Here is an 18,550-nt window from a genome sequence, read left to right on the forward strand (position 1 = left end):
GGGGGCTTGTGGGAATGAGAGTGGTGGGCAAAGGAGTATGTGAAGTTTTAGGTTTACTAAGCTTTATTGACTTTTTTTTAGAAGGATTGGGGCTGCGCAGAGGTTCAAAAGGCATGCTCTGGGTCCTGGAAGCATAGGATATGTTAAGCGGCCTAGCAGAGGGCTCATATATCTTTGCTAGTCTAGCTCTGAGGCATAGATTTCTGTCTGAGGTTGGGCATGGCAGGTACGGTGGGTGATTTATGGCGTCTGAGGGGTAAGAGAGGGACACGGTAGTCGCGTAGGGTGAGGTGGTAGGTGTCATAGATGGCAATGTCTTATTGGTGGTGATGAGTGCCATGGTGTAGAGCGTGATGTTTAGGGCAAGGAGTGTCAAGTAGAGTGTCTGGTTAGTAACAGGTAGGGGCATGCTGATGCTGGTACCGTAAAGGTATAGGTGGTCTTTGTGAGATAGGGTAGGTTGAGCTAGGCAGGTGTGTCACGGTATCTCAGTGTTAGGGTCAAGACCTTTCAGGATCAGTAAACAGTAAACATAATCAATGTATTACCTAGAATTAAGAAATAGCTATATATGTAGCAAAATGCAATAAGCCCAGTATGCGGGCTCCTATAATCAAGATTAACAGTACAGGCTAGTGGCCAAAGCAGCTAAGGCAAGATACGGAATACATATTCAGTGGTATCGCTAAAATCGAGAGTTTGCAAACTATACTACAGTTATTTACTATGAGCATCCATTAATTACAAGCAGGTAGCTGAAGTGCATAAGAAAGACTGAGAGGGCTCGGTTACTTCTATATATGTTTGAGCAAGATTATGGGCTATGAGTGTGCGTACTAATAGGAAGTGTCAGTGTTGACGCATGAGAACAGTGGCATTGGAAACATACGCATGTGCAGTAAACAGTGGACAATGGTAAATTGACCAAATTTGAATGTTATGATGCCATTTAGCAGTAGGCAGGGGCGTTTCTATGAGCACAGTAAAGTAGTCTTATGACTATGGTTTCAATTCTTCTGCTATGATCCACAATTGCAAAAGTACCCTCACTGGTTCCAAATAGTCACCCCCACGCCCAACTCCAAAACATTCTACACGCAAGCATTAGAATACACCAGATCTATTATAATGTAGGGAACTGCTTAACAGCCACCTCTTCTCGTGGGACTTCAACACTCTAGCATCTTCCCATAAGCAGCCGGACCACAACCCACTGATCGGCACACAGAATGTCATCTTGCTTGTTTACACACAATTGTATTTCTTTCTGTGTTCCCTTTGAAGACATTGCACTCAAGTGCTAGCTGCATGCGTGACTATGATGCAACAATGGAGCGTTGGCATGCTGCTAGGCTGTGTGTTTTGTATGCCTTTCTATGACTGACTTCTCATATTCTCTCCAAACAGGATTGGGCTCCACCTCAGACACAGTCTCGTTCACTGATGTGTCCCACGCTGACTCCGTGGACGAGAGCCCCTTCCGGCCCCCTTCACGCTCCTTCTCCTCCACCTTTGACGAGGACAAGCCCATAGCTGCCAGCGGTACCTACAACCTAGACTTTAATGCCATCGAAGTGGTCGATCCATTCGCAGACTCACCTTTGGAAAGTGACCCGACCCAGCGGGAGCCGAAAGTCCGAGCCCGTCGTAAATCCACTGACTCTGTACCCGCGCCCAGATCCACTCTTGCCCGCTCCCTTAGCCTGCAGGCCAGTGACTTTGACGGATCCTCGTACCTGGGCAGTGGGGATGCTGGGGACATATCTGGCACTGCCAGTGCTTCAAGCACCCTAAAGAGGGTCAAGAAACCACGCCCTACTTCCTTGAAGAAGAAGTCAGCAGTCAGAAAGTCTCCTGATATTCTAGGGGTGATAGAACCTCCAGAGGGCGGGCCGGCAACTGAGGAAGAGATAGTTGTGCCTGCCTTTAGTGAGCAGGCAGAGGTGCCGGCTGCTGGTCAGAAGTTTGAGGTGCCCCCCGAGGAAACTCTAGTGCCAGCCATTGAGAGAGAGCCACTGGACTCAGCAGACGTCAAACCTGCCCTATTCCCTGAACAGGGACCTGTGTCCCAGCAGTCTCCCCCTTCATCCCTAATTGACCCAAGTCTTTTTTCAGCTGTTGAAGCCCCTATAACCAACCAGGGCAAGGTGCAGAACTCACCACCGGCCATTAGGAAAGCCTGGTCTCCTGCCCCAGAGCCCAAGGCCCTGGAGGTGACCCCGCCAGACACCGGAGGGGAGGATCTCCCGGCAGTTCGCGCGCAATCCGTCAGGCTGGAGTTCGATTACTCTGAGGAACAGGAGGGTGGCGAGGGGCAACCGTCCCGGCCCCCTCCCAAAAAACTGGGGAAGAAACCTGGCGCCAAAATGCCTCTGAGGAAGACCAAGGCGAAGAAAGTAACCGAGAAACCAGAGAGCACACCAACCCAGCCCCCACTGGACCTTGATGATGTACCCATTGCCAAGGGGTCCTACACTTTTGACTTCGACAAGTGGGACGACCCCAATTTTAATCCCTTTTCCTCCAGCGGAAAAATGCCAGAACCATCAAAGGTGGCTGTGCTGTCATCCTCTGAGATGAGAGCAGACAGCCCAGTGGATGTGGGGAGTCCATTCAAAGCCTCCCCTAAGATCCCAGGCTCTCCCGCTAAGGCTCCGGCTGCATTTGAGATATCGGCCTGCACTGACGATGGACCTGGGGGAGACGGAGACACCATTAATAAGCCGGCCAAGAAAAAGAAGACTCCACTGAAGACGTAAGTCAAAGTACCAAGTAAGGGTTGGAGGATCATCCCATTAGGGTACCAAGGGCGTGGGGCGGGAGGGGTAGGTTAGACAACATCATGGAAATGCAACTGTATCACAACAGTAACACTATAGCGGTAGCACAGAAAGCCAGTAATAACACAGTAAAATCATGGGAAGTCACGAGCACCACAAAAGTGCCATAGAAATACACTGCTAACTCAGCGGGTCCATGGAAATATCACAACTATCCCATAGGAAACCAGTATTGCCATAGGAATAATGTTGTGAGACACTAACGACACAACAGCACAACAGAATGATAGCATATAGCACAACCATATCATACAAAACACTACAACAGTGTCTTGGAAAGACCATCATAGTATAACACTACCGACGAACTTCAGTAACACCACAGCAGTACAGTAGCAAGACAATAAATACAACATTACTGTACCTTAGAGATACAACACCATAGAGACCCAATACTACGAAATCAAATATGCTTATTCCTAGTCCAACATCCTTACAAAACACGTTCATTTAACCAATATATAAAACATGATTAAAGGAAGTAGTAAAATTGATTGGCAATCACGCAGTAGTGTTTTCCCACATATTCGTTACCAAAACTACTCATGCATTTTCTTTCATCTAGTTTTTAATTAGCGTAGTATTTTGGTTCAAGAGTGGGTGCCATTTTATTGGTGCTTTTTTACTGTCCGCCATGTAGGTAGTGCCATTGGTGCATATTGGCAGAAGATGAATGCGGGTCTGAACTCTGTAAGAGGAGAGGTGTTAGCCAGCTGGCATGTACAGTGTGACACAACGGGCAGAGAAACAAAAAGCTGCAAAGTGTTTCCTTAAGTAATAGGTAACCAGCATTAAAGAGAATTTCGGCCTTAATAGGATTCACTGGCAGAATTGCCAATTTGAAATTGACGTACCGTGATCTCAATTTTTTGAAACGTAATTCTCAAGATAATACTCAAATCCAGCAAATAATGTTGCCTACATATAAAGGGTAACCAGTAAGCTCTCATCCAGGGGTTTCATACGAACATATAAAGGGTAACCAGTAAGCTCTCATCCAGGGGTTTCATACGAACATATAAAGGGTAACCAGTAACCTCTCACCCAGGGGTTTCATACGAACATATAAAGGGTAACCAGTAAGCTCTCATCCAGGGGTTTCATTCAAACATATAAAGGGTAACCAGTAAGCTCTCACCCAGGGGTTTCATACGTTTTTCAATAAGCTTTTCCTGATGTGTTACTAAATCGTCACTAAATGTTTCTTTGTCCGTTCATCAGCTGATGTTCCTAATATACAAGTACCCCAATACCCAGATCTTTTACCCCATGTGTTTCTAATCCATGGTGTTCCCTCGGCTCATGATCTAATTAGCACATCCAAAAGCTTCTGATTTGGAGCGCATTTATGATTTGTCCATTGCCAAGTCCTTAATAAGAGGGTCTTGAGGTAATGGGTATCTGCTAACGTTGCAGCTCTTTCATGTTGCGTGAAATAATGTACATTGTCTATTTTCATTCTAAGTGTTATTTTTTGTGTCCTATCCTCGGGGGGATAGCTCATGGGCATTGCGGTCGCCTTGGACGCAAGACGATGCGGAGCAACACAGGAACGATCCCTGGGTCCGCGCTTAGAAACCTCTGGGTATTAAGCACATTATAAATAACCTATCATATCATAAAGTCTCCTATCAAATCCGGCTCTAGTAATCTTCTGGAAATGTACTGTGATAGTGCTTTAATACTACAGATTCTCACCTAATGATAGTATAATAGTGATGTGATTGTGCTGTATAATGTATTGTAATCGTGCAGTGACAGTGCTGCACTAGTATAGTGATTATCCTGCCATGGGGTTATAATAGTACAATTATTGCCCATTAATGGTATTGTAATAGGACACTGAAGGTGCTGCAAATGTAGAGTGATTACCTTCTCATGTGGTTATAATAGTACAGTCAAAGTGCTAAAATTGCACATTTATTTCTTCCTGCCGGCATTGTAATAGTACAGTGATTGTCTTCTTATGATATTGTAATGACACAGTAATAGTGCTGTAATGGTACACTGTTTTTTCTCTCATAGTATTGTAATAATATACTATTCATTTGATAATCGTGTGATAGTACTCTAACAGTAAAGGGGTTTTAAAGGGATTGGCGCAGAGATCAGTTGGAGCCGTTGGATCATTGGTTGCATGCTATTGCCACCCTCGCAGGGGTTGTCTGTGTACTTCCATTCCTTTAACCAGTTGGCGTGGTATACCTGGGAGATCGTCCAGTGGTTGGTTTTCTGGACTTTGTACTTCCAAGTCTCTGATAACATCTGTGGTGAGTTATGGCCTGTGCCGTTGAGCGAGCACTTTCTTTTCAGAACCTTTATTTTCCACCTAAAATTTGCACAAGTGAGTTTCACAATCAAAAAAACGATTTCTGCTTAACTTGAATCTGGGACATTTGTGTATATTTACCAGTTTGAGGGCAAGCATAATTATTTTTGTGGTCTTCTGGATGAACTAGGCGAAGGAGGCCGCTGAATCATGTATGTTCTCTCAGCACTCCTTTCCAGGACGTCTCCGGGTTCTCTGCCATGGTCCAGTTTGAACTGTGGGAATCCCGTAAAAGCTTGCATAATCTTCCATGCTGCATAGGCGGCCCACAGGATCAAGCCATTCCACTTCTTTCTGTCCTCATCAACCAGATTCATCAGGAGGTTCTTCAATATCTGATTGAAGCACTCAACTAAACGGTCCATTTGGGTTTGATAAACAAAAGTGCAGAGAGTTTGAATGTTTAATAACGACTTGGCTTCTCTCGTGAGATGGGCCATAAATATAGACCCTTGATTGGCCAAGATCTCCTTGTGGACACCCGCCCTTCAGAAGATGGGAACGAGGTGCTTAAGAATCTGTTGTGTAGTGTTGCTTTTAAAGTGAAAAAGTCTCTAGATAGCAGGCAGCATAATCCACTATGACTGTATGTTGATGATTTCCAGCTTGGAACGGGAAAAGACACCCAGGATATGCCTTCCCACTCTAAAGTTGACGACAAGGGTGGGCTGGAAAGGGGTCTTGCCCCTTCCACACTAAAGGTATTTTGGCAGATCTGTCAAGTTTCTCAAATGCTTTTAAGTTGTTGGAAAATACTGGCTAAGAAGTTGCTCTTGTGTCTTGGCTATTCCCTGATAGCATCTGTGGTCTTTTGATTGCATTTTCTATGCCACCCACAAAAGAGGGTGCACATGAAATGCCACCCACAAAACACCATTTAATGAAGAGGAGGCCCCAGCATATAAAGGTAAGATGGCTGAGCAGATGAACCAGGAGTGTGAAGAGCAGTACAAAAAGTAGGGTGCAGGAAGGGCATAGTGCCACTGGGTGACAGGTAGTGGAAGAGAGCATGGTTCAGGTGGGCGCAGATGGGACAGGGAAGCATGGTATGGGTGATTTAGAGGTCGGCAATCACCGGTGAGAGGGATTAGGTGTCTCTAGGGTCACCAAGGAGGACACTCAGAAAAAAGTGGTGAGTGTTAGGGAGTTCTACTAAAGTCCACCTGTGGTAGAACTGTAGAAGACTCACTCCTAGGAGTACCAGGCTCCAAATTTAAGGTTTGGCCTGAACTACCCAAAAGGATTGGTAACTATGGTCGAGCAGCCAGGCTTAGTCTAAGAGGGAGAGGGGGTGTAGGTAAGTACAAAGACCTCAGAGCACACTTCTAGTCAAGAATAAACTTACACACTGTAGTTTTATTTTTAAAAAAACATGGTTACTTATTATAAACACAAAGGCAACTAACACATTACTAGGATTTCAGTTAAGAAAACCTATTCACATATATACAATAAGACATTGGTTCAGCATTACTAAATTCACTGGTAGACTTTAGATGATACACAGGTAAGTTGTCAGACTAGCATTCAAGTTAGCAAATCAATTCTTTAACCAACATTCAATATAATGCAACAAGGATACTGGTAAGTAACTTCTCGGCAGCATATACCTTAGAAAGTCCAGCCCTATCTGTGGATGAGAGTCTCACAGTCAGTTGGGACACTTGGTGGCCAGGGCCCATGGACAGAAGATCAAAGGAAGGCAGATGCTGTCAAAGTTAAAAGTTTAGCAGAATTCTTCAATGTTGCAGGTAGGTTAAATGTTTAGTATAAAGAGGATTCAGGGAGGTCGGATAGACCCCCCGGATGGACTGTAGCCCAAAGTGCTGATGTCATTAGGCCTGGGAGAAGACTACTGGGTTGTCCACCCCAAAGTGTCTCAAGTCGCTCAGGGGGAGTACAGATCAACACAGCAGGCACCCAGGTAAGCACCCTGGAGTGGGGCAGTACCTTTTCTGATGAAGAACAATGTCATTGGTGTGTCCCCAAGGTGAGGCGACAGCAGCTACTGTTTGGATGCTTGGCTTGGAGGCTGAAAAAAGATGGCCTGCTTCTTCTGATGGGATGTCCAGCAGACGATCTTCACGATACTGACGTGTTGGGACTCGGCACAGGCTTCGGAGAAGCGATGATTGTCACACGGCAGACTTCCCTCCGTTTCTCAATCCCTGACTTGGAAGGGGAGACGTCTCAGAGCAGGAAAGAGTCATGGTAGACCCCGAAGGATGCCCACAAGGTTCCAGCCGAAACCGCACCCCAGGCGATGATGCACAGCAACATTTTCCCGGTACCAGGATTTTGGGAGATTGCAGCTCAGGATGGTCGCAGCTCTTCAAGGGATGGTTCAAAATGCAGTTTGTCTGGAGACTTGTTAGGCCCACCAGTCAAAGGGAGGAAGTCGACCTGTCTAGATCTTCACTGTCGAGTAGAAGAGGAGTTTGGCGCAGCAGCGTTTACTCAGCAGTCACTGGTAGTCACTGGAGGTGGCTGCAGACGTCCATCTTCTTGTTCTTCTTCAGATTCTTCTTTCCATTGGCTGCTCCAGGAGCCTCGCTTTTTATGCAGGAAAACCATAGTGATTCACTAATCACTATTCAATCCTTCTTGCAAATCTGGGGGCTGGCTTGTCCAAGACAGCCAGTATCCCAGTTTAAACTGGATCCAGGCAGACGCACTGCAAGCCAAAGACCAGTGGAATTTCAGTCACCCTCACCCTACTTTCTGTCCTTTCAGGCATTGCCAGGAGACAACCGTTGTTGACTTGGTCTTTATGGCAACGATGGAAGGGACATTGTATTTGTACTATACTTATGCTTTCAAGATTACGCTCTGCAGCGCCATGGAACTATACGAACTGCAGCAGTCTACTCCACAGGGGGAACAAGATACTAATGATGGACTCCGGAAGGCAGTGAGAGCTTACCAAGAGTAGCAAGATGGTAAGCAAGTGCGCCACTTCATTCTAGTAAGCCTTGACACTTTTAATGTGATCTTTCTTTTCTTGGTCTCTGTTTTTTCCTACCTTCCCAGAGTCCCAGTTGCAGCCTACGTGCTATGTTTTTTGTCCAACATTTCTTGAAACCCTTCGTCTCTGAAGCGTTTCTCTCTCTCCTGCTGCCTTCGGCTTGATTCAAATTGTGCTTCTCTCAGCTCCCGAACTTACTTGTTCCTGGAGTTCCTAGTCCCGCGTGTCCTTGACACTTTTTGTTTCCTGAAATCCTTGTCCTTTATATATCCCAATTCACTGTTCCTGGAGTCTCTCTCTTACCTGCAACACCCGATCCTGACGTGCTGCCTTTTTGGAGCATCTTCCCGGATACAGAGCTACTGCCACTCTGCACGTCCACTTCATATCGGAGTACTTACCAATGTTCTCTGCTGCTCCATTTCTGTCAGCGAGGGATTTTCCCAGCAGACATCTGGGACAGCGCTCAAGTTCCCTGGAGCTTTCCAAGGTCTCAAATGCTGTTTTAGGCTGATTGGTAATCTCTACAAGCTGAAACCGAAGAACAGGTCAGTGCACGCTTACATATGATAGGCATGCAGAGAGCCTTGACAGTCTTTCGCAAGGAAACCCGCCAAAGACAAAAGACCTATCAGGACCTCCCCCACCCAAGTAGGTAGAAGAAGGTTCAAGAAAGGACAAGTCATCAAGAGGTGGCAAAAAAAGTAGAGCCACCATTTTAGTTCAGTGGTGACCCACGGGTTCCTTACCGCAGCCTGCATGTTAAGTTCACAAAAAGTCAATGAAAATCATCCACTGCAACCAGCCACTCAGATAAACCTGTCTCCGTAAAAGATACAGGAGAAGTGGAAAAGGGAATTTATTGTGTCCCCTCAGCAGCCCACATAAGGTGGGATGTGCTGATTCCACAATAAAAAAGTCAGGTAGGACAAAAAGTATCCCCATGGCCTTGGTAATGTTTGTTATCACAAGTAAAAAATATATAGGGTTGCTTAAGGACTCCAAAAAGATACAACCAAAAGGGTTGAAAAAGGTTCCCAAGTGTAGAGTAAAAGACTGAGTGAGTGCGGAAAAAGGTTACAACTCACTCAGGAGAATTGGTAAAAAATCCAAGAGTCCAGAAAAAAGTGCTGGAGGCCTCATAAGTGGGGAGAATTACACCCAAAAAGGAAATTCAACCCAACAGTGACATAATAAAAGCATCCTTTCTTAGAGTAATCTCTACTGAGTGAATAAGAGACATCCAATCCCCCCATCCCCTCAGTGGCCGGCTGTCAAGTAAGAGTAGGCCAGTTGCAGCACTGCTTATCAGAAAGGGGTCGGACCCAACAATTGGTAAGTAATCGCCCTGTCGCTCTTCATGTTTTCTCCAGCATGGGGTCTGGCATGGATTCACATGCTCATGAATACTCCCTGTCGTCAGGCTGGGAATCCTCGGTAAAGAAAAAATCAGTTTCAGTTTCGTTTCTGAACTGTCTTTCTCCTAATAACCAATCACTGGTCTCTGGGTCATACTGTCCCCAGCCAATGACTGCCCTCTACCTAAGCCCCTCCTCTGGCAGCCATCTTCAGATTTGTACTGTACGTTCAAGTGTTGGGAGTCCTCGTGCTATAGCTCGCAAGCTTTTACTGCGTTTTGCGATTTTTCAAAGAGTTAAACCTCATTTTTTCGGTCAATCGAGCCTCAAGCTCCACCGTTTCTACTTCCGATCAACGGAGACCCGTTTCGGAATTTTCTACGCCCCTCAAGGGCGAAGTTTTCATCAAGTCCCTCTTCTTAGAGGATTCTGGAAGATTCTTTGAGGCCTACCCCCCGCGGACATGGCCCAGGAAAAAGGGAGCCTGACACCCGGATCCAGGCTGTTCAGGAGCTGACCTGGATGCGGATTGCAGAATGTGTTCAAGGAGGACGAGCATTCACGAAGACAAAACGCACGTGGAGAAGGACTGTGCATTTTGCCAGAACATGTCGGAACGGACCATGAAGGATCGGCGAATCCGCCTCACCAACTGGCTGGAGGGGAAGAGCCCAGCGGCAGGTGAGAAGAAGAAGAGGTCCGAGCGGTCTTCTAAGACCTTTGAGGGCGCTCCGGCGACGAGGGACCAACAAAAGGCAAAGCACCGCAAGTCCACGGGCACCGGGAGCGCCAAACGGTCTGGCTCCTCGGCTGCCAGGCAGAGCGCACTTTCACCGACGCCATCAACCACGAGCCAACGCTCTGGCTCGGGAAAAAGGAAGTTGGAGAACCCGGGTAAGCTTTGGGAGAAGCCCCGGTCGATCCCGACAGAGAAAGCCGAGGGGGAGCGAGGCGGCGACCCTCCCCCCAAGGTGAAGGCCTCAAGTGCGTCCAAAGTCATCAAGGCTTTGATTCACCCGGCTAAGGCCTCTATCGAGGGAGTCGTGGCGGCCCTGGCCAAGCCTGTGGAGGCTAAACCCAATGGAGGCAACCTTGGGGCCCAGAGTTTCCCTGCCACCGCAGAGGGAATCCTCTTTTCAGCCCATCGATAAGACCCCAGTGAAAACCCCGGTGGAAAAAGAGGGGGGGTGGTGGCCATCATGGACACGGACACAGCCTCTGAAGAGGAGCTGGCTGAAGTCATGAAGATCCTGGACAAGAGGTCCGAGGAAGTCCGGTCTCGCAGGAGGGATCCCGACGAGGCCGATGAAGAAAGCGACGGTGACGCCAATGAAGTTCCCGTGGAGGCTGAGGATTCCACTCCCCAACCATCGCACCCGTCGCAACTGGTACCTGGGCCAGAGGACAACTCAGGAGCAATCCTGATCGCGATCCATGCCTTGTGTACAGAGATAAGGACAAGGTTGCCCTTACCCCCAACTGACGATCCAGCGGCGCGTGGACCATCGGGAAGCCCTCCAAGCAAGCAGAGGAGAACTCATCCCCCACCGCCCTTCCAGCCAGCACAGCCCTCAAGGCCTTCATCTCCTTCCCCGGATCCGAGGGATGACACGGGAACAGAGACGGCTACGACGGGGACGGGTGACGACGGTGGTGACGACGGGATGGGCCTTCCATCACCATCCCCCCCCCGGGCTTCCCCGCCCGACGAAATTGGCTCCTTCCACGCCATGATCGCCAGGGCATCCAAGCTCTTTCAGCTCTGCCCTGTGGAACAGAAGAAGGAAGGTTTCCTCTACCAACGGCGTGAGGCCAAGATGAAGACGGTCCTCTCGGTCCAGTTGCTTGACGACATCTGGGACGAGGGGCTGGAGCTCCTGAAGAACCCTTCCACGACCCCTGCCAAGAGAGACCGTTATGAGAAGAAGTACCGGGTCCCGGATTCCACCCCCATGTGCGTTAGGGTGCAGCCAAACCCGGATTCGGTCGTCTCGGTGCCGGCCAAGAAGAAAGCGGAGGGGGCGACGGCTTCAACTTCGACCTCCCCGCCAGACGGCAAAGGGAAGGAATTGGATGCCATGGGATGACGGGTCATCTCATCGGCGGCGACGACGATTAAAGCAGCCAACGCCCTCGCGTTTGTGGCCCGCTATGACGGGGAGCTGTGGTTTAAGATCGCTCCTCTGCTAGACTTCCTCCCGAACGACAAGAGGGCTGAGGCCCTGGAGATACTGCAGGAGGGTGAGGTGGCATCGGACCACGCCATAACGGTGGCCACGGACATTGCTGACACCAGCTTCCGCCAGATGGGCAACAGTGTTTGCCTTCACCAGCGTGGTTGGCTCAAGGCAACCGATTTCCGCCAGGACGTGCAAACCAGAGTTTTGGACATGCCTTTCGACGGAAACAACCTGTTTGGCAAGACAGTGGACGAGTCACTTCAGGCCATCAAGGCCGACACGGAAACGGCTCGTGCCTTGGGAGTTTTGCAACAACGACGGCCGCCCTTTAGGAATTCTGGAGGCAAGCAAGGTGTCTCCAAAGGATTCGGCGGCGGCTCCTCGACGTACCGCCAGGCGGCCCGCTCCTCATCGCAGGAGCCCTACAGAGGATGCGGCAAGTCAGGAGGATCCTGTCGTCAAGGAGGCCAAGGCGGCAAGGCCACTACCAAGCAGGACTAAACCGACCGTGGCGTCGGGCCCCCACCTGAGCACCCCGGTGGGAGGCCGGCTGGCGAAGTTCATCAGCGTGTGGGAGTCCATCTCCACCGACCAATGGGTGTTGGATACCCTGGCCCGCGGGCACAACCTTGAGTTTCTAAAAAAGTGCCCCTGCATTCCTCCCGTGGCCAGGAAGGAAAACCAGGTCCCTCAACTGCTGCTGGAAGTAAGGGCGATGCTGAAGAAAGGAGCCATCAAGCTCGTCCCAAAGAGGCTCCGGGGCTCCGGAGTGTGTTCACGATACTTCCTCATAAGGAAAAAGACCGGCGGCTGGCGACCCATCCTTGACCTTCGTCGCTTAAACAAGTACATCAAGTCCCAAAAGTTCCGGGTGGTTACTCTCCAGCACGTGCTGGGACAGCTGGAGGAGGGCGATTTCCTATCGTCGCTGGACTTGGAGGATGCTTACTTCCACATCCCCATTCTAAAAGGACATCGAAAGTTCCTCAGATTCGTAGTCTGAGGACGGCACTACCAGTTCAAGGCCATCCCCTTTGGGTTGAAGTTGGCGGCCAGGGTATTCACCAAGTGCCTAGCACCAGTAGCGGCGCGGCTGCGCTTGCAGGGGATCCATGTCTACCCCTACCTGGACGATTGGCTCATCCGAGCAAGGACAAGAGAACTCACCGTCGGACACACAACGAAGACCGTCCAGCTGTTCACGGATCTGGGATTTTCCATCAACTACTCGAAATCCCACTTGATCCCGTCACAAGTCCACTGTTTCTGGGAGCCAAGCTCGACACAGTGGCGCGATTGGCCTCTCCATCTGAGGAAAGGATGAAGGCCATCCTGGGCAAGGTGCAACGACTGTCGGCCATGGACGTGGCCAGGGTGAGGTCCATCAAGTCCCTGCTCGGCATGATGTCCTTGTGCATCTACCTCGTGCACCTGTGCAGGCTGCGGATGCATCCGCTGCAAGAGTTTCTCGACGCCCATTGGATGCAAGCGATGGGCAACTTCGAAGACAGGTTCTCGCTCAACGAGACCTTCCGCCAAGTGATCCAGTGGTGGGGCACCCGCACGCATCTCGCGGCGGGGAGGGACTTCCAGACCCCCACACACCAGGAGACGGTGACGACGGATACCTCCCTGGAGGGATGGGAAGTGCACACCGGAGATCTCCACGCAAGAGGCCTTTGGCACCCCAGAGGAGAAGTCGCTGCACATCAACGTTCTGGAGATCCGAGCCGTGTTCTGGGCTCTACGGTCGTTCCTTCCGTCCCTCAAGGGCAAGGTGGTGAGGATCTTCACCGATAACACCACCACCATGTTCTACATCCAGAAACAGGGAGGCACCAGATCCCCGGCCCTATCCAAGGAGGCCCATGATCTGTGGCATTGGGCCGTTGCCAAAGGGATGCTGATGGTACCCTTCCACTTGGCAGGAATAAAGAACACCATCGCCGACTCACTCAACAGGGAGCTACGCTCGTGCCACAAGTGGGAACTGCGGCAGGATCAAGTGGATCTGCTATTCCGACAATGGGGCAATCCCCAGATCGACTTATTTGCAACGGCGACGAACGCCAAGTGCGGGAGGTTCGCCAGCAGGTTTCCCCTGCCGGGGAGCATGGGCTATGCCTTCTCATTCCCCTGGGACGGCCTGTTCCTCTATGTGTTCCCTCCGTTGCTATTGCTGCTGCGACTCATCAACCAACTCAGACGGTCCCGGTGCAGGATGATCCTCGTCGCACCGGCGTGGCCATGACAGATCTGGTTCCCGGACCTTCTGGACATGTCAGCGTCCCCCCCAGTCAAACTGCCGACGGACGTGGATCTCCTCTCCAGAGAAGGAGGTGCCATCCTCCACCATGACCCGGGGAGCTGAGCTTGCAGGCCTGGCTCCTGCAGCACTAGAGTTTGGAGAGTACGATATCCCGGCAGACTGCAAGGAGGTGCTTGCAAAGGCCAGGGCGTCCTCAACTCTCAAGTGCTAGGGACACAAATGGAAGATGTTCTCTGTCTGGTGCCGTGCGCAGAAGATTAACCCTCTGCGGATTACGGCTCCTCAAGTGCTGCTGTACTTGCTATCGCTGGCCAAGGCGGGGCTGGCCCATGCCTCCATCAAGATCCATCTGGCAGCTATCTCCCGCTACACCAGAACTCTGGGACACTCATCCCTGTGGTCCCATCGCCCGGTGAAGGAGTTCATGAAGGGACTGTTCCGATCCTTCCCACCGGTGAAGGCTCCGGCCCCGGACATCTGCAGAGCTGCTATGTGGAGGTCGACGCACACCTTCACGAGATTCTACTGCATCGACCGGGATTCCAGGGAGGAGTCCAGAGTCATCCAGGCAGTGCTGCGTAACCTGTTTGCCTGAAGGTGGGCCTGTTGAGGAGGTAAGAGATGCTTAATGTTGAGTGATGAAATGCTTGATGTTGAGCCTTGCCACCTCCCGTGGTTGTGAATGTGTGTACTGCTATGTATTCTTGTATTCATGAGCATGTGAAGCCATGCCAGACCCCATTCTGGAGAAGGAACAAGTTACTTACCTGGAACTGTTGTTCTCCAGCATGGGTCTTGCATGGATTCACATGCAAACCCTCCCTCCTACCCCTCTGTGGCTCTTCACTTGATCCTACTGCCACTTTATGTGCTACCAAATCTGAAGATGGCTGCCAGAGGAGGGGCTTAAGTAGAGGGCAGTCATTGGCTGGGGCAGTATGACCCAGAGACCAGTGATTGGTTATTAGGAGAAAGACAGTTCAGAAACAAAACTCAAACTGATTTTTTCTTTACCGAGGATTACCAGCCTGACGACGGGGACTATTCATGAGCATGTGAATCCATGCCAGACCCATGCTGGAGAACAACAGTTACAGGTAAGTAACTTGTTCCTTCTACCCTATACAGTAGATCCCTTCTTTCTACAAAAATGAATCCCTACCTTCCTGCCTCTTGCTCCACTTGGATCACTTGATCAGACCTCCTGCATGGAGGTACCATCGCATTGCACTGTAGCAAACTCTGGGGAAAGGGACATATCCTCATCTGATGTAGAAGATGTCATTGGGTGGATGGAGCTAACCCCATTCAAATTCTAATATGTTACGAGTGTCCCCTTTATATCCTCTACTTCCAGTAAGAAGATAACTTTACAAATAAGTTTGGCTGTCTGGTCTCCAGCTTGGACAGAAAAGGGGCTATTGAATGATTTATGAGGAGAACCATAACCATCCCCATAGTCCTTGTCTATCACTACAGCTCCCACTAAAATGCCATGGTTGGCCACAAGACATGATTTGGGAGCAACGCCTCTATATGCCCTTCTTGAGAGCTGGAGTTTTAGATTTGTGAACAAGAGAGGACATTCCCCTGTGAGAACAGCAATGTTCACAGCACTATACAAACCTATACAAATGATAATCAGCCGCTCCAATGTCACTTGATATGGGAGCTTACCTTTCAGTGAAATTGTCCCCTCCCTCAGTGGTGAAGTTGGCAGGTATTTTGTGATCCTTTTCTTGGATTCTGTTGATCCCACAGCTGCCACCATGTAAACATTCTTATAGGGTTTAATATGCACACGTGAAGTCTGGGATGGTAAGCAGCAGATCAGGTTCTACGCCCTCCCAACCACCTTTCAGATCATGGACTTTACTACCTCCCTCTTCCTTTCAGTGTAAACTCACTCCTTGGCAAAACAGTCACTCTGTCTTGACACTTTAGGTCTTGCCAGGGCATCACATAGATCCTGCAGGATATTATATTTGGAATAATCACCCCTGGCACCCTATATCATCTTGATCCTGATCAGGTATCATGTTATTTCAGCATAGTTTGAGCCCAGGAAATTGCCAACTCTCCCCTCCTGCCACACTGGGAATAGACTAAGGCCATGTTCAGTTCTTACACATTTTACACCAGGCTTGCAATTACCAAGTCTAATGGGTGGCCTACTGGCTAGTCTCACTTTTTGCCTCCTCTCCTTCTCTGAAGTATACTTTACCCTTTTCATAGTTTCCTCGCCCTCCTCTCCAAACTCAAGTCTCTTTCTCTTCTTCTTCCTATGGTCTTATATTTTCCCTCTCTTATCTACTTTTCTGTTGCCTCTTTACCACCTCCTTGACACTGCGTCTTCTCCAATTCTCCATCTCGCTTCTGTCTCCTCTTTCACCACTCTAGCTCTCTATCCTCTACCCTCTATTGAACATGCTTTCTCCTGCGCCTGCACCATTCTCCATCTCCTAACTCTAACCCCCTCTGTACTCTGCCAGCCCTGGTATAGAACAGTGGGGTTGGGCCGGAGTAGTGTAATGATTTGATTGTGCTCAGCTCAGTGAATAGTGGCCTGGAGGTATAAGCTGTGCCAATACTTATGGCCCCTTATGCCATTAAAGCTTCCATCCTGCCAACCTCTGGGTTATTAATTTATGTATTAATTTATTTGTATACAGGAGGAACAATGCTCTTTTGATCACAAAAGAACATACAATAGATACACAATCAATGGGGTGAGTTTGAGGGACATTCTGACCAGGTTTTGGAGGGGAGTAAATGGAACAGTCACAGGGGACAATACATAAGTAGACATATAAAGATTAAGGACAATGAAAATTGAACATTTTGAAGTGCATGTAGGAGGTACGGGCAGCCCTGCTCGGGATGTGACCATGATGGGTGAAGTGCTAGAGTGGAGGCAAAGGAAGTGAGTGACAGAGGCAGATTAGAGGCGAGAGAAAAATGTGAGCTAGTAGGCAGATGAGAGGTAGGTTAAGAGGGAGGCTTTTAGTTTGGTTTTGAACAAATCCGTGTGGACTGTTTCTCAGCTGTCCAGGGGAGGAGAATTCCATGCAAGTGGAGCAAGAAGAGAGAAGGAGCAGAAGCAGGAGGAAGCACATGGAAGGAGAGGATCCACAATGGTAGTCAGAGGCAGAGCAGAGATTACAAGAAGGCTTGTAGAGTTGGATAGAGGAGAATGGATGCAGTGGTGCCTTACCATGGATAGATTTGTAAACGAGGAGAAGACATTGGAATCGGCTCCTGTTTTGCATCGTCAGCCATCCAGCCTGGGGAAGTAGGTGTGAAGTGAGGGAGTTCAAAGACAGTCCTAGTAGCGAGGTTCATGATTTTGTCAAGAGGACAGAATGCATAGTTTGGGAGACGAAAGGGGATGCTGGCAAAGTAGTGCAGTTTAGAAACGACAAAAGTGGGAAAGAGATGCTTGGCGGCGTTGAAAGGAACGAGGTGCCTGATTTTCCTACTATTAAGAGTTTGAAGAGATGAAAGTAGGGAAGGTGTGAGAAGAGTCATAGATGTCGCTGAGGTTTCTAGTTGAAGATAAATAGGGTAGAGTGGCAGGTGGGAACAGGATGGCCAGAGGAAGAGATGAGAGAGAGAGCTTTTCAGGGAAGAAGAGTACCTCTGTTTTGGTGGAGTTTAACATCAGAGAGTGCCAAGCCATCCAATATTTAATGGTAGAGAGACAGTTTGAAATTTTGGAAGATAGATCAGAGGAGAGTTCAGGAAAAGAGAAGAATATTTGGGTGTCGTCTGCAAAGAGTTGATACAAGATCCCATAGTAGTAGATTAGTGCCCCAAGAGCAGAGGTGTAGAGTGTAACGAGGAGCGGACCCAAGAAAAGAGCCTTGTGGAACACCAACAGGTAGAGGAGTGAGTTGAGAGGTGGTGTTGCTCCAGGTAACAAGGTAGGATTAAATCTAGGCAAGGGCTCGATCGCGAATCCCAAGAGGAGAGTATTAAGGCGATCACAGTGTCAAAGGCAGACAGGTCAAGGAAAATTAGGAAAGACTATAAGTTGGAGTACTTAGCAGAGGCGATGAAGTTGGACAAATTCATGAGAGGAGCGGTAACCTGCTTGTAGGGGGTCTTGAAGGTTGTAGATGTCTAAAAAATTGTCTAAGAAATTGGTAAGACTGTTGAACACAACCCTTTTGAGCACTTTAGAGTGGTGCAGAACGAAAAACACAGGATGAAAGTTATCCAGTAGGTTTGGTTCAGCTCCTTACTTTTTTAGTAGAGTGATGCCTGTGGCTGTTTTGAAAACAGAGGGAAAGCAAGCGGAGTCAAAGAACAAGTTGAAGAGTTCAGCTAGGTTAGAGGCCACAAAAGGGACAATAGACTTGACTAGCTGAGGAGCAAGAGGGTCTGATGGGGCACAAGAGGGGTTAGCCTTCATCAGTAGAGATAGCACTTCATCAGTATTAGTGTGACTGAAGAGGGAGATGGAGTCAGATGATGATGGTAGTGTAGGCAGAGTGCAAAATGTAGGAGGGGGAGTGTGAGGAAGGTCAGGAGAATGACTCTTTTTTTTTCAGAGAAGTATTCAGCTACGTCATTAGATGTGAGAGTGGGGTTGATAGTCATAGACTTA

At 49.0% G+C, this 18,550-nt stretch overlaps 1 protein-coding gene across 9 annotated transcripts in view; it reads left to right on the top strand.

Annotated features, from left to right (window-relative positions):
• The window catches only part of TACC2 (transforming acidic coiled-coil containing protein 2), a 984,629-nt gene that overhangs the window by 735,729 nt on the left and 230,350 nt on the right, over nt 1–18,550 (top strand). For all 9 annotated transcript variants that reach the window (XM_069611973.1, XM_069611974.1, XM_069611969.1 and 6 more), the window contains one exon: nt 1,408–2,755. In XM_069611973.1, the coding sequence (XP_069468074.1) occupies nt 1,408–2,755 (1,348 nt within the window). The remainder of the gene's footprint in view (nt 1–1,407; nt 2,756–18,550) is intronic.

This window comes from Ambystoma mexicanum, chromosome 8, assembly GCF_040938575.1.
Source record: "Ambystoma mexicanum isolate Mex_15411 chromosome 8, UKY_AmexF1_1, whole genome shotgun sequence".
NCBI classification, from domain to species: domain Eukaryota; kingdom Metazoa; phylum Chordata; class Amphibia; order Caudata; family Ambystomatidae; genus Ambystoma; species Ambystoma mexicanum.